Source organism: Podarcis bocagei (assembly GCF_964188305.1).
Source record: "Podarcis bocagei genome assembly, chromosome: 9".
In the NCBI taxonomy this organism is placed as follows: domain Eukaryota; kingdom Metazoa; phylum Chordata; class Lepidosauria; order Squamata; family Lacertidae; genus Podarcis; species Podarcis bocagei.
Window position 1 is genome coordinate 48488970 of NC_138134.1, and position 17841 is coordinate 48506810.

General features: G+C 39.2%; 1 protein-coding gene across 5 annotated transcripts in view; it reads left to right on the forward strand.

Moving 5' to 3' along the window:
- Positions 1–17841, forward strand: part of SCLT1 (sodium channel and clathrin linker 1) — a 49460-nt gene that overhangs the window by 16144 nt on the left and 15475 nt on the right. For all 5 annotated transcript variants that reach the window (XM_081209286.1, XM_081209285.1, XM_081209287.1 and 2 more), the window contains 8 exons: positions 1017–1087; positions 4084–4174; positions 4302–4393; positions 6938–7115; positions 9155–9253; positions 10007–10078; positions 12829–12903; positions 17323–17468. In XM_081209286.1, the coding sequence (XP_081065412.1) occupies positions 1017–1087; positions 4084–4174; positions 4302–4393; positions 6938–7115; positions 9155–9253; positions 10007–10078; positions 12829–12903; positions 17323–17468 (824 nt within the window). The remainder of the gene's footprint in view (positions 1–1016; positions 1088–4083; positions 4175–4301; positions 4394–6937; positions 7116–9154; positions 9254–10006; positions 10079–12828; positions 12904–17322; positions 17469–17841) is intronic.

The following is a 17841-nucleotide window of genomic DNA, read 5'->3' on the forward strand; positions in this document are numbered from 1 at the left end:
AGCAGTTTTTTCGTCTTGCAAAGCAAGCCCATTGAAGGATTAGCCTATTAGCGGCTTTTAGCGGCTTATCTGCTGATCAGTTCAGCTGATAAGCGGCTTAGCAGCTTACAAAAAGGGGGGGAGGGGAAAAAACCAGCAGGAACTCGCAAGACATTGTCGTCTTGCGAAGCATGCCCATAGGAAATTCATTTTGCGAAGCACCTCCAAAACGGAAAACTCTTCCGTCTAGCGAGTTTTCCGTCTTGCGAGGCATTCGTCTTGCGGGGCACCACTGTAGCTCCAAAGCAGATTCTAGGCACTTCTTATCTGTGTATATTATAAACCCTACCTTATTTTTTAACGACTATGCCATATTTTCTACTTCATTTTTAATCTGTTTTAATTTATTTGTTGGATAACATAATTGGCCCTTGCTCTGGAAAATTAGGTCAGATTTGCGTCACCATGAAGAAGCAAGCCTCTGTCTGTGAAACCACACTTATTTACTTTTATTCCCTAGAGTTTTTTATTATCAATCAAAATAATGATTTACAATTTTCTGTTTCCTCTGCTTCTCTTCTTCACTTTTTGTGTCAACTCTGTTAGAGGGTAGTGAAAATGATTAGTGGTTGTAAAAGAGAGCATGAACACTGAATAGGGTACAAAGTTGTTTTATATATGATATGAAAACGCTGTACGATGTAAGTTGACAATACAATAAAAAGGCAAATGATATAAATAGCTACATTTAAGAGAGAATTAAGAAGTTTAAATGGAAAGTGGAGAACTTGTGAAGAAGATAGTCAAGTTGGGAAATTATGAAAGACTTAAACATTTTAGAGTCAACTGTAAGCAAAGAGCAATTTTTTGAAAAGCAAATTCTTACTTCTTGAGGTACATATGTGTAACCAGAACTTTTAAAACTTTCTGCTACAAGTCTTGGAGTCAAAGAAAAATATATCCACCATACTATGTTTACTGATTATTATTATTTTTTGTTCTTTGGAATGTATTAAAAGACTTTCCCATTCTTGTAGCTTAATCAGGTATTTAAGAAGACTGTAACAGAACAGAATGTAGAACTGGACCAGCTACGCAAGCAACAGAGGTATAAATGAGATTTCTGAAACCTACTTTTATTTCATGAGCCCTAGTAGCTTGTTCTACCTTGTTCATTAAACCCATCTAACATCACAGAAACAGCAAACTATGTGACAGTGGTTCATATCCAGAGGCGACTTTTGAATAAGCAAAAAGTTTTTGTGCAGTGAAAATTTCATTAATTCTAGTCCACTGCGCTCCATGCACTATGCATCCCTTCTTGTCCCTAACTCTTTTGAGGGGTTGCAGTGGGGAATCTGAAAATAAGGACCTTGCCTGGTAATAGTGAAAGTGCCTTCTGCTTATGCGATCACATATTCTAAGTACCATTCCACTATGATTAAACTGTAGTGGTTGTGTGTATTTTTGATTCTTAATACATTTTACTGTATTTTTGGTTTTTATGGAAGCCGCCCAGAGTGGCTGGGGAGGCCCAGCCAGATGGGCGGGGTATAAATAATAAATTATTATTATTATTAATCAACTGGACTTCTCTGCCACCCTTCCCCTCTGCAGGGAGGTGGGACCAATTTGGATGGTCCGCCCCCGCCACTTAATGGATCCAAATGGTTTCCAGAGAGTGGTAGGAGATGCTTTATCCCATGTTGATGGCCTTTCAGCTGATTTGCTGGTGGCCCGCTGGAATGCGGAGTTAACCAGGGCTATTGACTGTCTGGCTCCGAAGTGCCCTCTCTGATTGCATGGAGCCCAGACAGCCCTGTGGTTTTCTTCAGAGCTGAGGGTGAGGAAACAATCGCTGAGACGGCTAGAGCACTGGTGGCAGAAAACTCATTCTGAATCAGCAAAAATCATGTCCACTTCTCTTACATTAGCATGTACCTTTCCTGAACCAAAAGCCATGTGATGAGCAGAATGGCAGCACTGGATTTTCACAATGGGATTATTACCTTTTTTATTTTCTTTTTTGCATCACTTGAAGCAAGTAAATACCAGTACTTGCATAAATAATTGATTGCCACAGGCTTAGGGGCTTCTTTTTGCATAAGTAGCAGTGGATGAGAGTGAATAAATATTTTAAATATTTTGATGTACAGTGGTACCTCGGGATACAGATGCTTCAGATGCATATCTTGTGAGTCTCCACTCCAGGGGTGTGCAGGCAGATAAGCCTCCTTCCAATGCAGGGCAGATGCAGAAGACATTTATACAGTGGTACCTCGGGTTACAGATGCTTCAGGTTACAGACACTTCAGATTACAGACTCCGCTAACCCAGAAATAGTACCTCGGGTTAAGAACTTTGCTTCAGGATGAGAACATAAATTGTGTGGTGGCAGTGCAGCGGCAGCGGGAGGCCCCATTAGCTAAAGTGGTACCTCCAGGTTAAGAACAGTTTCAGGTTAAGAACGGACCTCCAGAACGAATTAAGTTCTTAACCTGAGATATCACTGTAATGGTCCTGTCCATGCAACAGAACTAAGCACAGAAACATGGCACTTTACTGCATATCAGATTAAAGTTTTTAGCTATAAGTGGAAGTGTAGCTATGTAAGCAAACCTAGTAGATTGGTTGAGTGGATGTTTTCCCTATTGCTGCATTGCTGTGTCCTGCTATTATGTGCTGCTGTTTCCCCCCTCATATTTCTGTTTTTTGTGATTTTCTTTTATGATATTTTTTTAACCTGCCCTGGGACCATTTGGTGAGGGATCTCTTCTGAGGAAAATACATACCTACATACCAGATTCTGTTAAGGCCTGTGGAGATATGAAGATGCTTGCCTAACATCAATGGGCAGGGAGTTCCAGAGAGTAGGTGCTGCCACACTAAAATACTAGTTCCTTACAAGTGAGGAATACTTTTTAAAGTGCCAGTTCCACAGATCAAAGGAGTCAATGGGTATATATGGATAAGATGATACTTGAAGTAAGCTGGTCCAGAGCTGTTAAAGACTTTATATGCTAATAGGAACACCTTAAATTTGGCCCAGTAATGAATCAGCAGCTAGCCAGGTCTTGAAAGCCACAAAGATTGTATCTAAAGCCTCCAACAAAGAAGCAGGGACACAGCTGCAGTACCGTTCTCTTGCTCTTAGAAAAGGGTGTTTATCAGGGTGACCAAGATTGGCTTAGTCTCAGGGCTGGGCCTGAACGCAGAGTAAAATATGTAGAGAAAATATTTTAATTATTCAGGTGTGAACAATAAATATCTGCTGAAAGCCACAGATTGCAGTACCACCTGCTGATGGAAACTTCTACTTCAATTCATAATTCCCTGTACAGTTTTGTTAGAGGGTATGTCCTATTTCATATAGAGATGGTGTTATTGCTGAAAAGTGCTTCGCAGAAGTTTCATAAGAAAATAAGAAGGGCCCTGTTGGATCAGATCAAAGCTTTATCTGGTTTATCTGGCCCATTTCCCACAGTGGCCAGTCAGATGGTTTTTGGAAGCCCACAAGCAGGACTTGGAGGGCAGTCGTTCTTTTTTGCTGTTGTTCCCCAATGACCCTTAAGAGGCATAAGATTTTTGGTCCTGGGGTGGTATACAGCTCTCATGACTAGCTTTCACTGATAGATTTATCCTCCATTAATTTGTCTAATCCCCTTGTAAAGCCATCAGAGTTGGTGGCCACATTTGTGAAAGTGAATGCCATAGTTTGAGTACGTTCTCTGCACTGCAGCTGTTATAATGTGCATGGGCTCAGTATCTGAAAAATCTCCATACACATACCACGTTATCTTTGGATCCATGCTGCTTTCGTTGAGACACTGAGGTCAGCTCCTTTCAGACAGTTTGGCACCCACCTGGCTGCATGAAAGCAGTTTTAGCAGTAATCTTGCCACTGATTCACAGATAAAGCAGATGGAGGAGATACAAAATAGACAAACGTGCATTTTTATTGGTCCAATGTAAATGTTTTCAGTATGGGAAAATATTATTTGATTATACAGTTTAGTTAAGATGAAATAAGTAATTGTGATTAGTAACTCTAATCTGCTTTTTTACAATAAATTTAAAAAAGTAAGTGTTTATTTTTACGTGTAGACAATCCAAGTTGGACTTGAGAACAGCAGCTGCTAAGGTTGATGAGATGACCAGGCTGATTGAGAATCTTCAGGCCCAGGTAGATAGAAAGGTATGTCATGTTACTTCTGATTTCAAACACAAGGCATTAATCAGACTTTGGTTGGTTGGCTCCTATTTTTTAAAAAATTCAAGCGAAGCTCTGATAATAATTTCTGAATGACTTCTGTGGCTTCTAGGAAGAAGAGGTGCTTGCTGCTCAGGAAAGAGAGGAAGCATCAGACAAACGCTTGCATCAGTTGCAATGTAGCGTAAAAGAACTGGAGAAAAGGTAGAACATTAATTGATATAAGGAGTGTGTGTTTGTTTGATTCTCTGGCACCATAAGGAGGAGCATTGAGAAATTCAAATACTTTTTTGTTGTTGTTGTTGCTTAAGCCATTACAGATATGTTCTTTCATTGAATATAGCTTATTAGACTTATAACTAGGCTTGTTACTAACTGTACTTTTCTATGTATTGGATATAAAAGTACACTTCCATTGGTAAACGGCATCTTCTTCTCACAGAAGGGTTGTTTACTCTTTTCCTAACCAGTGCCTTCTGGTGTTCTGGACTTCAATTTCCATCATCCCTCACTGTTGACTTGGGCTGATAGGAGGTATAGTCCAAAACAACTGGGAGGTCACAAAATTGAGGAAGGCTGCGTGCAAGTATTAGAGTAGGTAATATAAAACTACATCCAAAGATATTCTTGCAAAAGTTTGGGAACTGCTATAGAACGTTCTTAACATGCATGGACACCTGTGATTATTTTCCTTCCATTCCTTGGTGGCAAATGTATGTATGAATATTGCCTCTGAAGTTAATCTCTGTTTCTACTTGATGCGTTAAAGAGAGGTATTTGAAAGGTTTAAGATATATTGCAAAAACTATAGATCCAATCTACAAATTCATGCATACCTGCCAACCAGATTGCTGGTTCTGTTGAATTTGTAGAAACTCACCACCAGTTGCTAAAGGAGAAGATGGCATTGCTCCAGTCCATACTGAAAGAGGCAATCAATGTTAAATCCCAATCCAATCTAGAAAGTTCACTATGCATGCACCCCTGGTTGCTAAATGCAGGATTTTATACCAGGTATTGTCTTTTTACATGCACTGATTGTATCCACAAAGCAATCCACATGCTAAATTTTAATTTTGAATCTGATGCTTGTCACTGTAGGAGAGTGTTAAGCTGGTGTTGTGGATGTGTTTCTTGGCATGCTTGCGTGGAAATAAGTTGAATTTAAATCAATAGAATAGTTTTTAATCCCAGAGCAACATAATACAGATCTTGGGAGGTCATTCTTAATAGTTTCTTAGAGCTTTGTCCTTCATTTTTTGTTGTTGCCATCTCGTAGCTGGCTCCATCATACATGTTGACAAATTGCTTTTTCCATTTGAATGTGTGAAAAGGGTTTATGTGCTGAGAATTACTATCAATAAAAGCAGAATGATCTTAATACAGAATGATCCTAATGTATAGGTTTGGGTCCTCAGGAATGGGACCAATTTATACCAGGCACTGAGCGTTAGGTTTGGAATATCCTCCATTTAGAATTGAGTAGTATGCTTATTAGTGAGTTGGTGGAACTCCTGAATAAAGCCTTTCTTACATTATATATGACACCACAGGAAGCTTGGTGTTAAGTCTTAATTCAGGTAACCTTTCAAACCACCAGAAAAGAACCTCTATCTAGGCCATAGTTTGGAGGATTATTTTAAATGTGTTCAAATTAACAAATGATTGTATGTGATCAGTGAGCAAACCAGAATACAAAACCACAACTGGGATGTGCATCAAAATGTTGTAATTTGGAGTACTCCCATTTCCAGGATACTCTGTTCTATTCTCTCTCCCATCCTAAGTTTCTGGATTCCCTGCCCATTCTCCCAAATCAGTCAGAATTCTGTGGCCACTAAAGTTAAAGGACCCCTGGATGGTTAAGTCTAGTCAAAAGCAACTATGGGGTGCGACGCTCATCTTGCTCTCAGGCCAAGGGAGCCAGTGTTTGTCCACAGACAGCTTTCTTTGAGTTGTCGATCTTTTGAAAGAATTATCAAGGGCAGTTATAGCATGGTGTTATAGCAAAAGGTTTCATAGATGTACATATCAGTCATGAGATCTGAATTTGAAAGAGCTTGTCACTTTGCCAGGAAAAATTACTGAACTCCTGAAAACTACCGTATTTTTCGCCCCATAGGACGCACCGGCCCATAGGACGCACCTAGGTTTTTTTTGGGGGGGGGGGGAAATAAAGGGAAAAAAATTATTTTCCCCCCAGGTGCGGGGCTCGGGCAGGGGAAGCCCGAGCTTCCCCCAACCCCAGCCCCCAGAGCAGGCTGCTATCCGCAAGCCGTGGGAGAGCTGCGCGAAGTCACGCAGCTCTCCCACGGCTAGCGGAGGACTGAGCGAAACCCGAAGCTTGGGGCGTGCTGAGCTCAGCACACCAAAAGCTTCTGGGTGCAGGCAAGCTCTCCGCTAGCCATGGGAGACCTGCGTCTCCCACGGCTAGCGGATAGCTTCCTGAAGCCTGGAGAGCGAGAGGGGTTGGTGCGCACCGCCCCCTCGCTCTCCAGGCTTCAGCAAAAGCCTGCATTCGCCCCATAGGACGCACACACATTTCCCCTTCATTTTTGGAGAGGAAAAAGTGTGTCCTATAGGGCGAAAAATACGGTAACCTTCAGAATCACTTCAAGATAGTGAAATGTGGCAAATGAAAATTCATATAACCTTGTCCTCTCTAGATTACAAGAGCTGACAATTGAATGTAGTTTCAATCCTAGATTTAGCTTCAATCAGCTAAGTGGTCCTTGTTCTGATATGCAGGCTTTGTGTAGCTGCCGAAGATTTAAAAGAGCTAAGAACAGAAAAAACAAACCTAGAAAAACAAATCCAAGAGCTGACTGTGAAGTGCACTGTTATAGAAAGGGAGAAGAATGATGCTATGGAAGAGGCTTGTAAGAACATCCAACTCTTAGAAGAAGCTAATCTGCAAAAGAGTCAGGTAAACAAAGCACCAAGGGACCAATTCTCCATACCTGAATATTCACTCTGGTTCTTTTTCTGAAATAGCTGGAATAATCCAGAACATGAGTGAGAGGTTACAATTTTGAACAGCCTGTTCAAAAAGGGGCCTTCTTAAAGCCACCTCATACATTCAATTATGTCTGAATAATGTAAGTATTTCTGACCAGTAGTCACACACTTTAAGCATTATAATACAAATTGTGTCTTGTGTAATACTATCATTTTTTACAGTCTTCATCATGCACTTTCAGGAAAAGTGACTTCCACCAGACACAGTACGCATTTCAGAAGTGCCTGAATTCTCTTAGAGCAACGGTCTTACTTGAACATTAAATAAAACTTGGGATGTTTCATTGGGGCTCCCATTTTAGGGATCATCCTTTGGGTCATGTATTTTAAGCCTGTGACATCACATAGTTAGCATTTTAAAAATTTGAATCTTAGGGCATATATGTTTACCAGTAAGGCAGTTCAGGTAGCATAACCTGTATAAAGCTAGTGTAATTTTTTCTGTCAATTCTGAACCATCTTGCTATTATGATGTACAATAGTAAATAGAACTCTAAAGTGTAGCACTCTAGAGACAAACAACTTTTAAATATAGTCTGTAATACTCTTTTTTTAAAAATAGATTTTTTAAAGTCCATTTCATTTTGGGAGGGAAACCAATTTCTTATAACTTTGAAGTACTATACTTGTATTTTGACAATAAAAACTAAACATAATGTTCTCTGATATGGAAAAGGGGGATGATCCAGTCTGTCCTCTGCATGCAAGAGGAAGGCTACGAGAAGAAGGGAGCTGTCAGTGGGAGAATTATGCACAAAGAAAGGGCATGGAGGACAAGGGAAAAATGTGATGAAGAACTGGATCATATACATATTGCTATTGTGCTCCACCAATGGAAGGAAGGACTTTTAGATTGGATCTCTCAGCTATGGGAATGTTAAAATGAAAGGTCTCTTGAGAATGCAGTTGTTTAAACTCAGAAGAAGGTTGGTTGAGAAACAGATACTGTATCTAGATTCTAGAGTCTGGTAGGTAGCTGTGTTGGTCTGACGTAGTTGAAATAAATAAATAAAATGTCCAGTAGCACCTTAGAGACCAACTATGTTCTGCATACTACTCTTAATGTCATATTTTATAAATTGCTTCCTGGTCATTGACCGTATTAAAGATATTTGATTTATGTTCTGCACATGAAAGCTTATACCCAGAACATACTTAGTTGCTCTCTAAGCTGCTACTAGACAATTTTTTAAGATGTCTACATGTTCTTGTCTCTTGATTGGTTCAGCATTAGTTTTGGCTTGTGATCATAAGTTTAATTAGCCTGAAAATTCAGGTATGCCAAATTCATTTTTTCTTACAATCTAAGTGTATGTGGAACTCTCTCTTTGTGTTGTCACTATATGAGAAATCCAAAAGTGTAAAAAATCCATAGTATACAGTTAACTTAGGGACACGGGTGGCGCTGTGGGTAAAACCTCAGTGCCTAGGACTTGCCGATCGCATGGTCGGCGGTTCGAATCCCCGCGGTGGGGTGCGCTCCTGTCGTTCAGTCCCAGTGCCTGCCAACCTAGCAGTTCGAAAGCACCCCCGGGTGCAAGTAGATAAATAGGGACCGCTTACCAGCGGGAAGGTAAACGGCGTTCTGTGTGCTGCGCTGGCTCGCCAGATGCAGCTTGTCACGCTGGCCACGTGACACGGAAGTGTCTCCGGACAGCGCTGGCTCCCGGCCTCTTGAGTGAGATGGGCGCACAACCCTAGAGTCTGTCAAGACTGGCCCATACGGGCAGGGGTACCTTTACCTTTACCTATACAGTTAACTTAGGAGTGACGCACAAGTAGAAATATAGAAATATACTAAAACTCATTGGAAAAGTGCATTTTAGAGTTCGTTAATTTTCTGTTCACTAGAACACCATGGTCTTGTTTTTTGAATTGTTACCTGGTTGTCCTCAACAGGGAATACACTTAGTTTTTTAAGGACTATTCATTTCATTTCCCATTTAGGCAATGATATGTGCAAAACAAAAAGAAGAGGAGATTGAAAATATGAAGGAAGCATTTTCTCATCTGCTTCAAGATGCTGCTTCAAGTACTAGAAAGGAAGTGAGTTGTGCTTAAAACTTTATTTATTGGAGAAAACATTTATAGAAAGTCTTCTATATAAAACTGCAGAGCAATTTATGGGAAGAATTTATTTATTTAATTAAATTTAATTTATATACCATCCTTCATCTGAGGATCACATAGCATTTTTTAAAAATACGTAGCATAGCAACAAACAAAACAATAACCCTCCCAAAAACAGTAATCAATACAATAAAACAACAAAAGACAAACAATAAAATGCTAAAATACACAAATACTAAGATGTCCAGAATTTCAAACAAACCCAGTACTCAAAATCAGTGTTCAGACATACTGCCACAAATGGGTGTGTTCTAACCAAACAGTGGAACACCAATACTCCAGGTGGCTGCCTGCAGTAATCTCTAGGGGAATGTTGTTGCACGTCATAGGTGCAAGTGCAGAGGACTTTCCTTGAGTTGGCAGTAAATAGGTGGGTGTGTGCAAAAGGAGATTTGCTCTCAAATAGAATGGACCTAAGCTGTTCAGGGCCTATCTTGCATGTAAATTGTGATATATTTTATCTTCTCTTGATGTTTGATTAACTATATTGTTCTAGCTTGTTTATTTATATTTATGTTATTGTAATCAGGCCAGGAATCAGTTGACAAGATGAGCAAGCAGCAATTTAATTAAATTTAATTCTCCTTGTTTATTCTAATGGTGCATTGTATGACTGGAAAAACTAACCATTGCATACTAAACAATACACTTATATATATATTTTAAAAGGTAGAAAATGAAAAGAAAAGGTGCAATATCCAGATATCCCGATTAGCAGAAGAAATTGATGCACTCCAGAAGGTATGTCTTAGGTTGTACTGGAATTGCTTGTTCTTTGCCTTTAAACTTATTTGGGGGCAACGTAAATTGTATCATAGAATCATAGAATCATAGAGTTGGAATAGACCACAAGGGCCATCGAGACCAACCCCCTGCCAAGCAGGAAACACCATCAGAGCACTCCTGACATATGGTTGTCAAGCCTCTGCTTAAAGACCTCCAAAGAAGGAGACCCCACCACACTCCTTGGCAGCAAATTCCACTGTCAAACAGCTCTTACTGTCAGGAAGTTCTTCCTAATGTTTAGGTGGAATCTTCTTTCTTGTAGTTTGGATCCATTGCTCCGTGTCCGCTTCTCTGGAGCAGCAGAAAACAACCTTTCTCCCTCCTCTATGTGACATCCTTTTATATATTTGAACATGGCTATCATATCACCCCTTAACCTCCTCTTCTCCAGGCTAAACATGCCCAGCTCCCTTAGCCGTTCCTCATAAGGCATCGTTTCCAGGCCTTTGACCATTTTGGTTGCCCTCCTCTGGACACGTGAATGAATTCAATCTTTCTGCTGTGTCACATACATTGGGAGAAGGAAAATTCTAAAAGGAAAATTTAGCCACAGTTGTGCATAGCATATGTCGCATGGATTTCATCAGTAGTGATGGGAAAGAAGCTCAGATCCCACTGAAATAAGTTAAGCTTAAAAGTGCTTTTGTATTTGACTGGGTTGCTGTCAAATTATTATTAAAATGAAGCATCAGAGTCTTCATTAAAAAAATTCAGCAATGGCTGTTGCTGGGTGGTAGTAGTTGATCACCATTTATGCTTTTGTTTCTGAATCTGACTAAATGGTGCAGAACTTTTATCTTTTTCAAAATGCTAGAACAAGTCTTAAAGTCTCAACAATATTTGTGGATTTTGGTGTATTCTTATCAAAGTACTACATATGTGAACATTTTATTTTGTTATCAAGTTTTCATGCAAGCTCTCTTTATTCACATGGTAGTAAAGTTTTTTGAGGAAAAAGCTAAAAATGAAGGTTCTCTCTGCTCATCAGAGCTTCTAGTTGTGCTTTTAAGGAGGTTCAGCAGAAGATGAAAAAGATAAAAGGAGTGTTGTTTGTGGCGGGGGCAGGGAAACTGTACCTGTACTTGAATGCAAGGTCATGTTAAAATATAGGTGTCTCCCTGACTGGGGATTCTGAGGTAAACAGGGATTAGGGGTTCAACAGGGGAATAGAAAGAGTCATTTAAGGGATATAAAGAGATAAAGGAGTGAGGAAAATGCTTAATTCTCCCTTTGCCCCCATTCTCCCTCCAACTTTGCAAATTTTTGTGGAATATCCCCCCCCCCATCCCTTTCAATTTTTTTGTTCTAGCATTGTATTTTTATTTTGCTTATTTTCTTACCTACTTAATACATTAGTATGGCACCTGATAATAAAGTATTCTCTAGATTGCTTCTAGTAACCAAAAAAAGACTACCAACAACCATAAAAAAATAAAGCCAGCAGGAAAAGATGAAACCATTATAATAAAAACTTACAACAGCAGTTCTCACATATTTTAAAGTGTTCCAGAATATCATAGAGGTACATGCTCACTAGACTGCTTCAGTTTGTGGAACTGGCACTTTTACAGTGCCATATAACATTCTTTCCACACTTGCAAGGAATTAATCCTTTGACTTGGCAACACCTGCACTTTGGAACTCCCTGCCCATTGATATTATAGACACCTTTGCTGTACTGTTTTCAGCATCCGCTAACAAAACGTCATGTAGAATGCTTTTGTTCAGTGTTAGTCAGTCAGCTATGCCCTCCTCCACATTTCCTGATTTCATTCTCCCACCTAGTTTTTAGGGTTTTCCTTTCCACCTTTAACCAGCATTAAATGGCCACTGAGTCTGCCCATTCTTCATTTGGGCTGGTTTGAGGTTCCTCTCCCCCTTAGGACTTTTTTTCTAACTATTTTTTTGTCGTTTCAAGTTTGCCCAACTCTGTTGATACCTCACAATTGTGTAGGGATGACATCATTTTCACTGCATAGGCAACTGCACTTACCTCTCAGAAGTTTGGATATAAAAGGAGTGGTGGTTATTAATGTCAAAGTTTCAGATGAAGAGCAATGGAAATGAAGGAAGCATTTTAAAGTTGCACATATACAATAGACAATGTAGCTTACTCTTTCAATCTACAAATATAAGAAATGCAAAAAATAAACTTTTCATAATTTGTGAAAGCAGTCTTGTACACATGTCATTCTTCTCTACAAGTGGTTATATGCAAGTATGTTATATGACATACTTATATTTTAAAAAGGAAAATCAATGAGAATGTCAAAATACTACACTGTGATTGTGGTTCTGAACTCTTCCTTCCTCTTTTGGAAGCAATGATACATTGTGAGTTCCAAACATGACTTTCCGAGTGTGTGTTAGAGAAAACAAAATCATGTGTATAATCAAGTATATGACAAGCTACTTGTATGTTAATTTGCTACAAGTGCTATAAATATTTCAAAAACTATTGTCCCAACAGAACAACCTGATTAAGATTAAACTACTAGTGTACTGTATATGTGACTTGTTTTATAGGTAGAGAAAATGCAAGACAGAGAAGACTTAAATGAAGCTTAAAATGAGTGATGTTTGTGCTTACTCCACATACCAGGTGCTAGATGACTCAACCCTGGCATTGTTTGCCAAGTAGAGTTACACTTGTATATGGTTTGCTCCTTTTTCTCCCTAATGCTTGCCTTTTGCTTCTTTGGTAGGAATGTGAAGAGAAGCAGATCCAAATTGAGCGGAGTGCTAGAGAAAGGCAAACTGTGGAAGAAGAGCTAGAGAAGGTGAAAAACTGTTACCATAGTAGTTTTCATGTATTAGTATGTACTATGATTATCTGTATGCCAATACCTAAGATTATATGTCTTGAAAATTCTAATATTTGCATGTGGGATACAGTAGACAGAGGACAAAACATTGAAACCTTTTTGAGGTAAATACGAAGTTATTGTTGAGGTAGGAATGTCTAGTCTGCTGCATCTACATTGGCTGACCCATAGCATAGTTCTTTGGTTAGCTTATAAAGGTATAGGTCAGCTGTCTCTGGAGATAAGAAGTTAATGTGTAGGCCATTGTCTGTCAGAAAATGATTCTCCCGATATCCCTGAGAAATTGGGAGGAGATGTAAGTTGTGCCAGTCCAGAGATTGGAAACAGATTTTCTCCAGAATTTGCATTGTTTCATGTGGCTTGATGTTTTGAGGCTGCACAATATAGAATGTGTATCTCAAGAATGCAGAGCAAATTTGATCAAGGTTGCATCATGGAATTTATTGTGTGCCTGGAATGCGTAACAGAATTAGGGAAGATAATTGGTAGTAGGAGGGGGTTAAAGTACAACAAGAATGCATTCTGGAGAGAATACAGAACATGTGTCTTAGTATCAAGCATTATCCCTGCCCCCAGTTACTTTCATGCTTATCGTGGATTTCATTCGAACTGCAGAAATGTTCAGGGCACTGTTCTGTATTGGGGAAGTGAGTTAGATCCATGGAAATAAGTGTTGAGATTCAGTCACGATGAACCATTGGTCAAAATGACAGCATCAAGCCATAGCAAGCTTTGGGCTCTCTTGCTTCTTTGTTTCTGTTCTTCTGGCATTTCTATGGGGATATCAGAACCATGCACATCTGTTGTTTATAAGGAATAGTTTCATTTCGTCCATATACTACAAACTGTGAAAAATCATAACTGTGATTTGTTAATCTAAACAACTTGAAATCATGGGTTAAGAAGCTGATTTGTTTTCAGAAACAATATTTAAGATTCAATACAGATTAGCCATAAGCGAATGTGTATCACAAATAGAGTGGTTTGCTTGCCTAACAAAAGAGCTTGGAATACCTTCTGAAATGCCAATCACCGTGCTAAGTGACAACATGGCTGCACAACAGCTTGCCAACCAACAGAACTTTAAAAGCAAAAGTAAACATATTGCGATAAGATACGGAAATGTGAAAAATGCTTTGGAAAGAAATGTGTTAAAGGTACAGCACTGTAACACAAAATGTAATGTGGCAGATTTGTATACAAAATGTTTGGATGCTCCTAAATTTCGAGACTTAAGAGAATTATTGGGTCTCAAGCCTTTGACTTAAGGAGGAGTGTTGGGATTCGCAGGATACTGGATAAGTCTGCAGGCTTCAACAGGATGATGCAATACTCTGCTGGGTCAGAGTGACTCAGCAAGAGTGTGATTAGTGTAATTGGCTGTTTTAAAAAGGAAAGCCTGTTTAACAGGGTGTGTGGTGGTTGTGCAGTAGTGTGGTGGTGCTGTGGTGGAGAGTATTCGTTTGTAAGTACTCTGTATGGACTGTTTCTTTTGTAAATGCCTGTATATAACTCACATTAAAAAGGACTGCACTGAAAAACCTGGAACTCTTAGTGCTTTGCTGAAAACGCCGCGTGGAATACACGACAACCTCCTTCTCAAAGTGGAGGAGGAAAGGGAAGGGTGGAATGCATAGAGGCTTAATATGGCTCATTCCCATCATGATAAACCATATTTTATGATGTCTGAACTGGCCCATAATCATAGAATCCTTACAACAACCCAGAGCACAATCCTTACCCTATGTATCTGAAGTAAGCTCCATTGAGTTCAATAATAATTGCTCCACTTAAGTGTTGTTGCTTTAGTATGTTATATTATTCCTATATCTCAGATATGGAGTGGGGTGCTGGGGCTTAGAAATTGTGAATTCAAGGCAGAGCTCAGTTTTGAATTGGGAACGTTCAACCTCACATTAGCCTCAGCCGTATACCATCACTTGGAAACTCAGACTAGAGTTGATGAGCAAATAGATGAGATACCAGTAGCTTTTATATGTCATTACTCATAGTAAAACAACAGTTCCATGAACCATCCAGTGACAGTATCCTTTGTTTAACTAAAAACCCAATGAAATGGCGAAAAAAGTATTGAAGAATTAGATGGGTGTAATCTGTTACCAAAATCACTTTTATCCAAGCTCTGTTTCTCTTGCTGCAACTTTCATAAAGCATTTTTAAGATTAACTTAACAGTCAATTACAAAAATAAAAATGACCACAGTCCAGAGGGCAGTGAATGAAAGAAAAATGCCACATGAATTTCCATGTGCAAGGCCTAAGTGCAAGATTTAGCTATGTGATATAAGATTTCTATATGCAGAGCAGATTCCATGGATTCATCATCCTGCTTCTTGCAATAAGCTGTTTCTGTAAGGAAAGTAATTACTCTGACTACAGAAGCTGTTTTCTGTGAAAGAGCATTTCTCTATAATTTGTCTTCTAGAAAACCCCCATTTAAAAGACTAGGTGAAAAATGCAACTAACCTTAAAGGAGTATGAGCAAAAAATTATACAGATTGATGAGATGAGGGTTACAGGTAAGCAGTTCACACAATTTATTTAAAGTCTGTTATGCTGCCTTTCTGCTGCACAGTTGTATTCAAGGCAGATCACAAGAAGGTAAAATCCACTTTAACAAAAATATAATTCCAGGAGAGAGAGGGAAGCAGGAAACCGCCTCAGTCTGTTCCAGCTCAGGTATCTACTCCCCACCAGGTCCTACCACCAGCTTCCCTGGGCAAAGGATCCTCATGCCTTTTAATAATAATAAAACCAATGCAATAATACCCTGCCCATCTGGCTGGCTTTCCCCAGCCAATATTTATATATATATATATATATATATATATATATATATATATATATATATATATATATATATATATATATATATATATGCTTTCGTAGATTTTCACGGGTACAGGAATGCAGGTTTTGGTGTCTTCGGGTGTCTTCCCGTGTAAGAGTTGGGGTGTCTAGGCGACGTTTCGACGAGGTCTCACTCGTCATCTTCAGGCTGGTGCTTTCGGCTTCTTGTTACTGGAACAGAGCAGGATCTCAGTGTTTGAGTTCCTATAAATACTGTTGAGGGGGTGTGGTGTATAGCCTCCAACGTTCTGGGCAGAGAGGAAGTTCCCAGGTTAGTGTGCCTTTTCTTCTTTTGTTCATTAATTACTTGAGGGATATCTTGAGTGATTTCTTGAGTGATATTCTGAGTACCACTTAGGAGGGTCATTAGGTGTGGATTAGTTGCTAAAGCTTTCGTGTCTTGACCTCTTGAGCTTGTGAAGAGTTTTTCTGAGAAGATGGCTGTACTGCAAATAGTTGTGCTCTGGCTTGGCTTCGTGTATAGGGGCGAGCTGTGGTTTTGTGCCCTGTGCCAGCCAGATCTGTGTAGGGATTGCAGGGGGGTGCAGCATCCGGAGGTGCCACTATGGTTTGGCTACTGGATGGTGTCTGTAATTTATCTGTGGAGAGGGTCTGGGTTTGGGTCTGGACACCAAAACCTGCATATCTTACACGGGAAACCTGCAACTCTTACACCAAACCTGCAACTCAATATCTTACACCAAACCTGCAACTCTTACACGGGAAGATACCCGAAAACACCAAAACCTGCATATATATATATATATATATATATATATATATATATATATATATATATATATATTGTATATTGATATTTGCTGAAGAGCTTTATTTGTTTTAATGTTTCTTGTAAGCCAACTTGCAAGGATTTGTATCCTAAAAGGTGGGATATAATAAATTGTAAGAAATAAATATCAGTACAAAACCAACAGCAGCAGATAATGGGCTAAAAGCAATCAAAAGCAGCAAAAGCAGTTCACATATCCTAACTGAGTCAACCATACTAGTAATTATAATCAAATTAATACATTAAATAGTCTATGAAAAGCTTGGGTAAAGTATTGTGGTACCTCGGGTTAAGTACTTAATTCGTTCCGGAGGTCCATTCTTAACCAGAAACGGTTCTTAACCTGAAGCACTACTTTAGCTAATGGGGCCTCCTGCTGCCGCTTTCTGCATGATTTCTGTTCTCATCCTGAAGCAAAGCTCTTAACCCGAGGTACTATTTCTGGGTTAGTGGAGTCTGTAACTTGAAGCATATGTAACTTGAAGTGTATGTAACCCGAGGTACCACTGTAATCCTCTTGTCTGAAGCCAGAAAGATAACAGAATAGGTATTGGGATGATTTCCACTGGAAAAGGATAGTCGTTTGTAGAAATGAAATTCCATTATCTTGAAATTTAAACTATGAACTATAAAGTGGTTGAGTGTGTAACAAAATTGGCGTGGTTGTTGTTACAAGAATCTACCTGAATTTTCTTTTTTAAACACTTCAATTAGGTGTACCGTGAAGGTAGAGGAAATGAAGGTGATTCTAGAAAACTAGAAGAGCTTTACCAAAGGTGTCTCATTGCTGAACTAGCCAAAGATGATTTGCAACGAAGTCTACAAACAGCACAAAACAAAATTAAGCAACTTGAAATGAAGTAAGTAATCACTATTTACTTATAAACAAATACTGATATTCATTCAGTAATACTTCACTGGAAAGTCCCTTGAATTGAAACTTTTGTCATTTGTTTTTATATCCATTGTCCATGTTTTCATGTTATGGTAAACCCTGGTTTAACATCACATGCACAAGCATGAATGAGCTGCTGGGAATCTTGGGGTTGCATGCTCTACCCTTTCTCTCAGGCAGCCATAAGAGGATTTTGGCACAATTTCACTTTCCATGAAACCTGGCTTATCATGTGCAAACCAGAAATTGTGGTTTCAAGAAAGGTTGGGCCAGTTTCTAAACAAACCAGCTGCAAACCATGGGTTATGAAACTGAACTAGAGTTCATTTTAAACTATG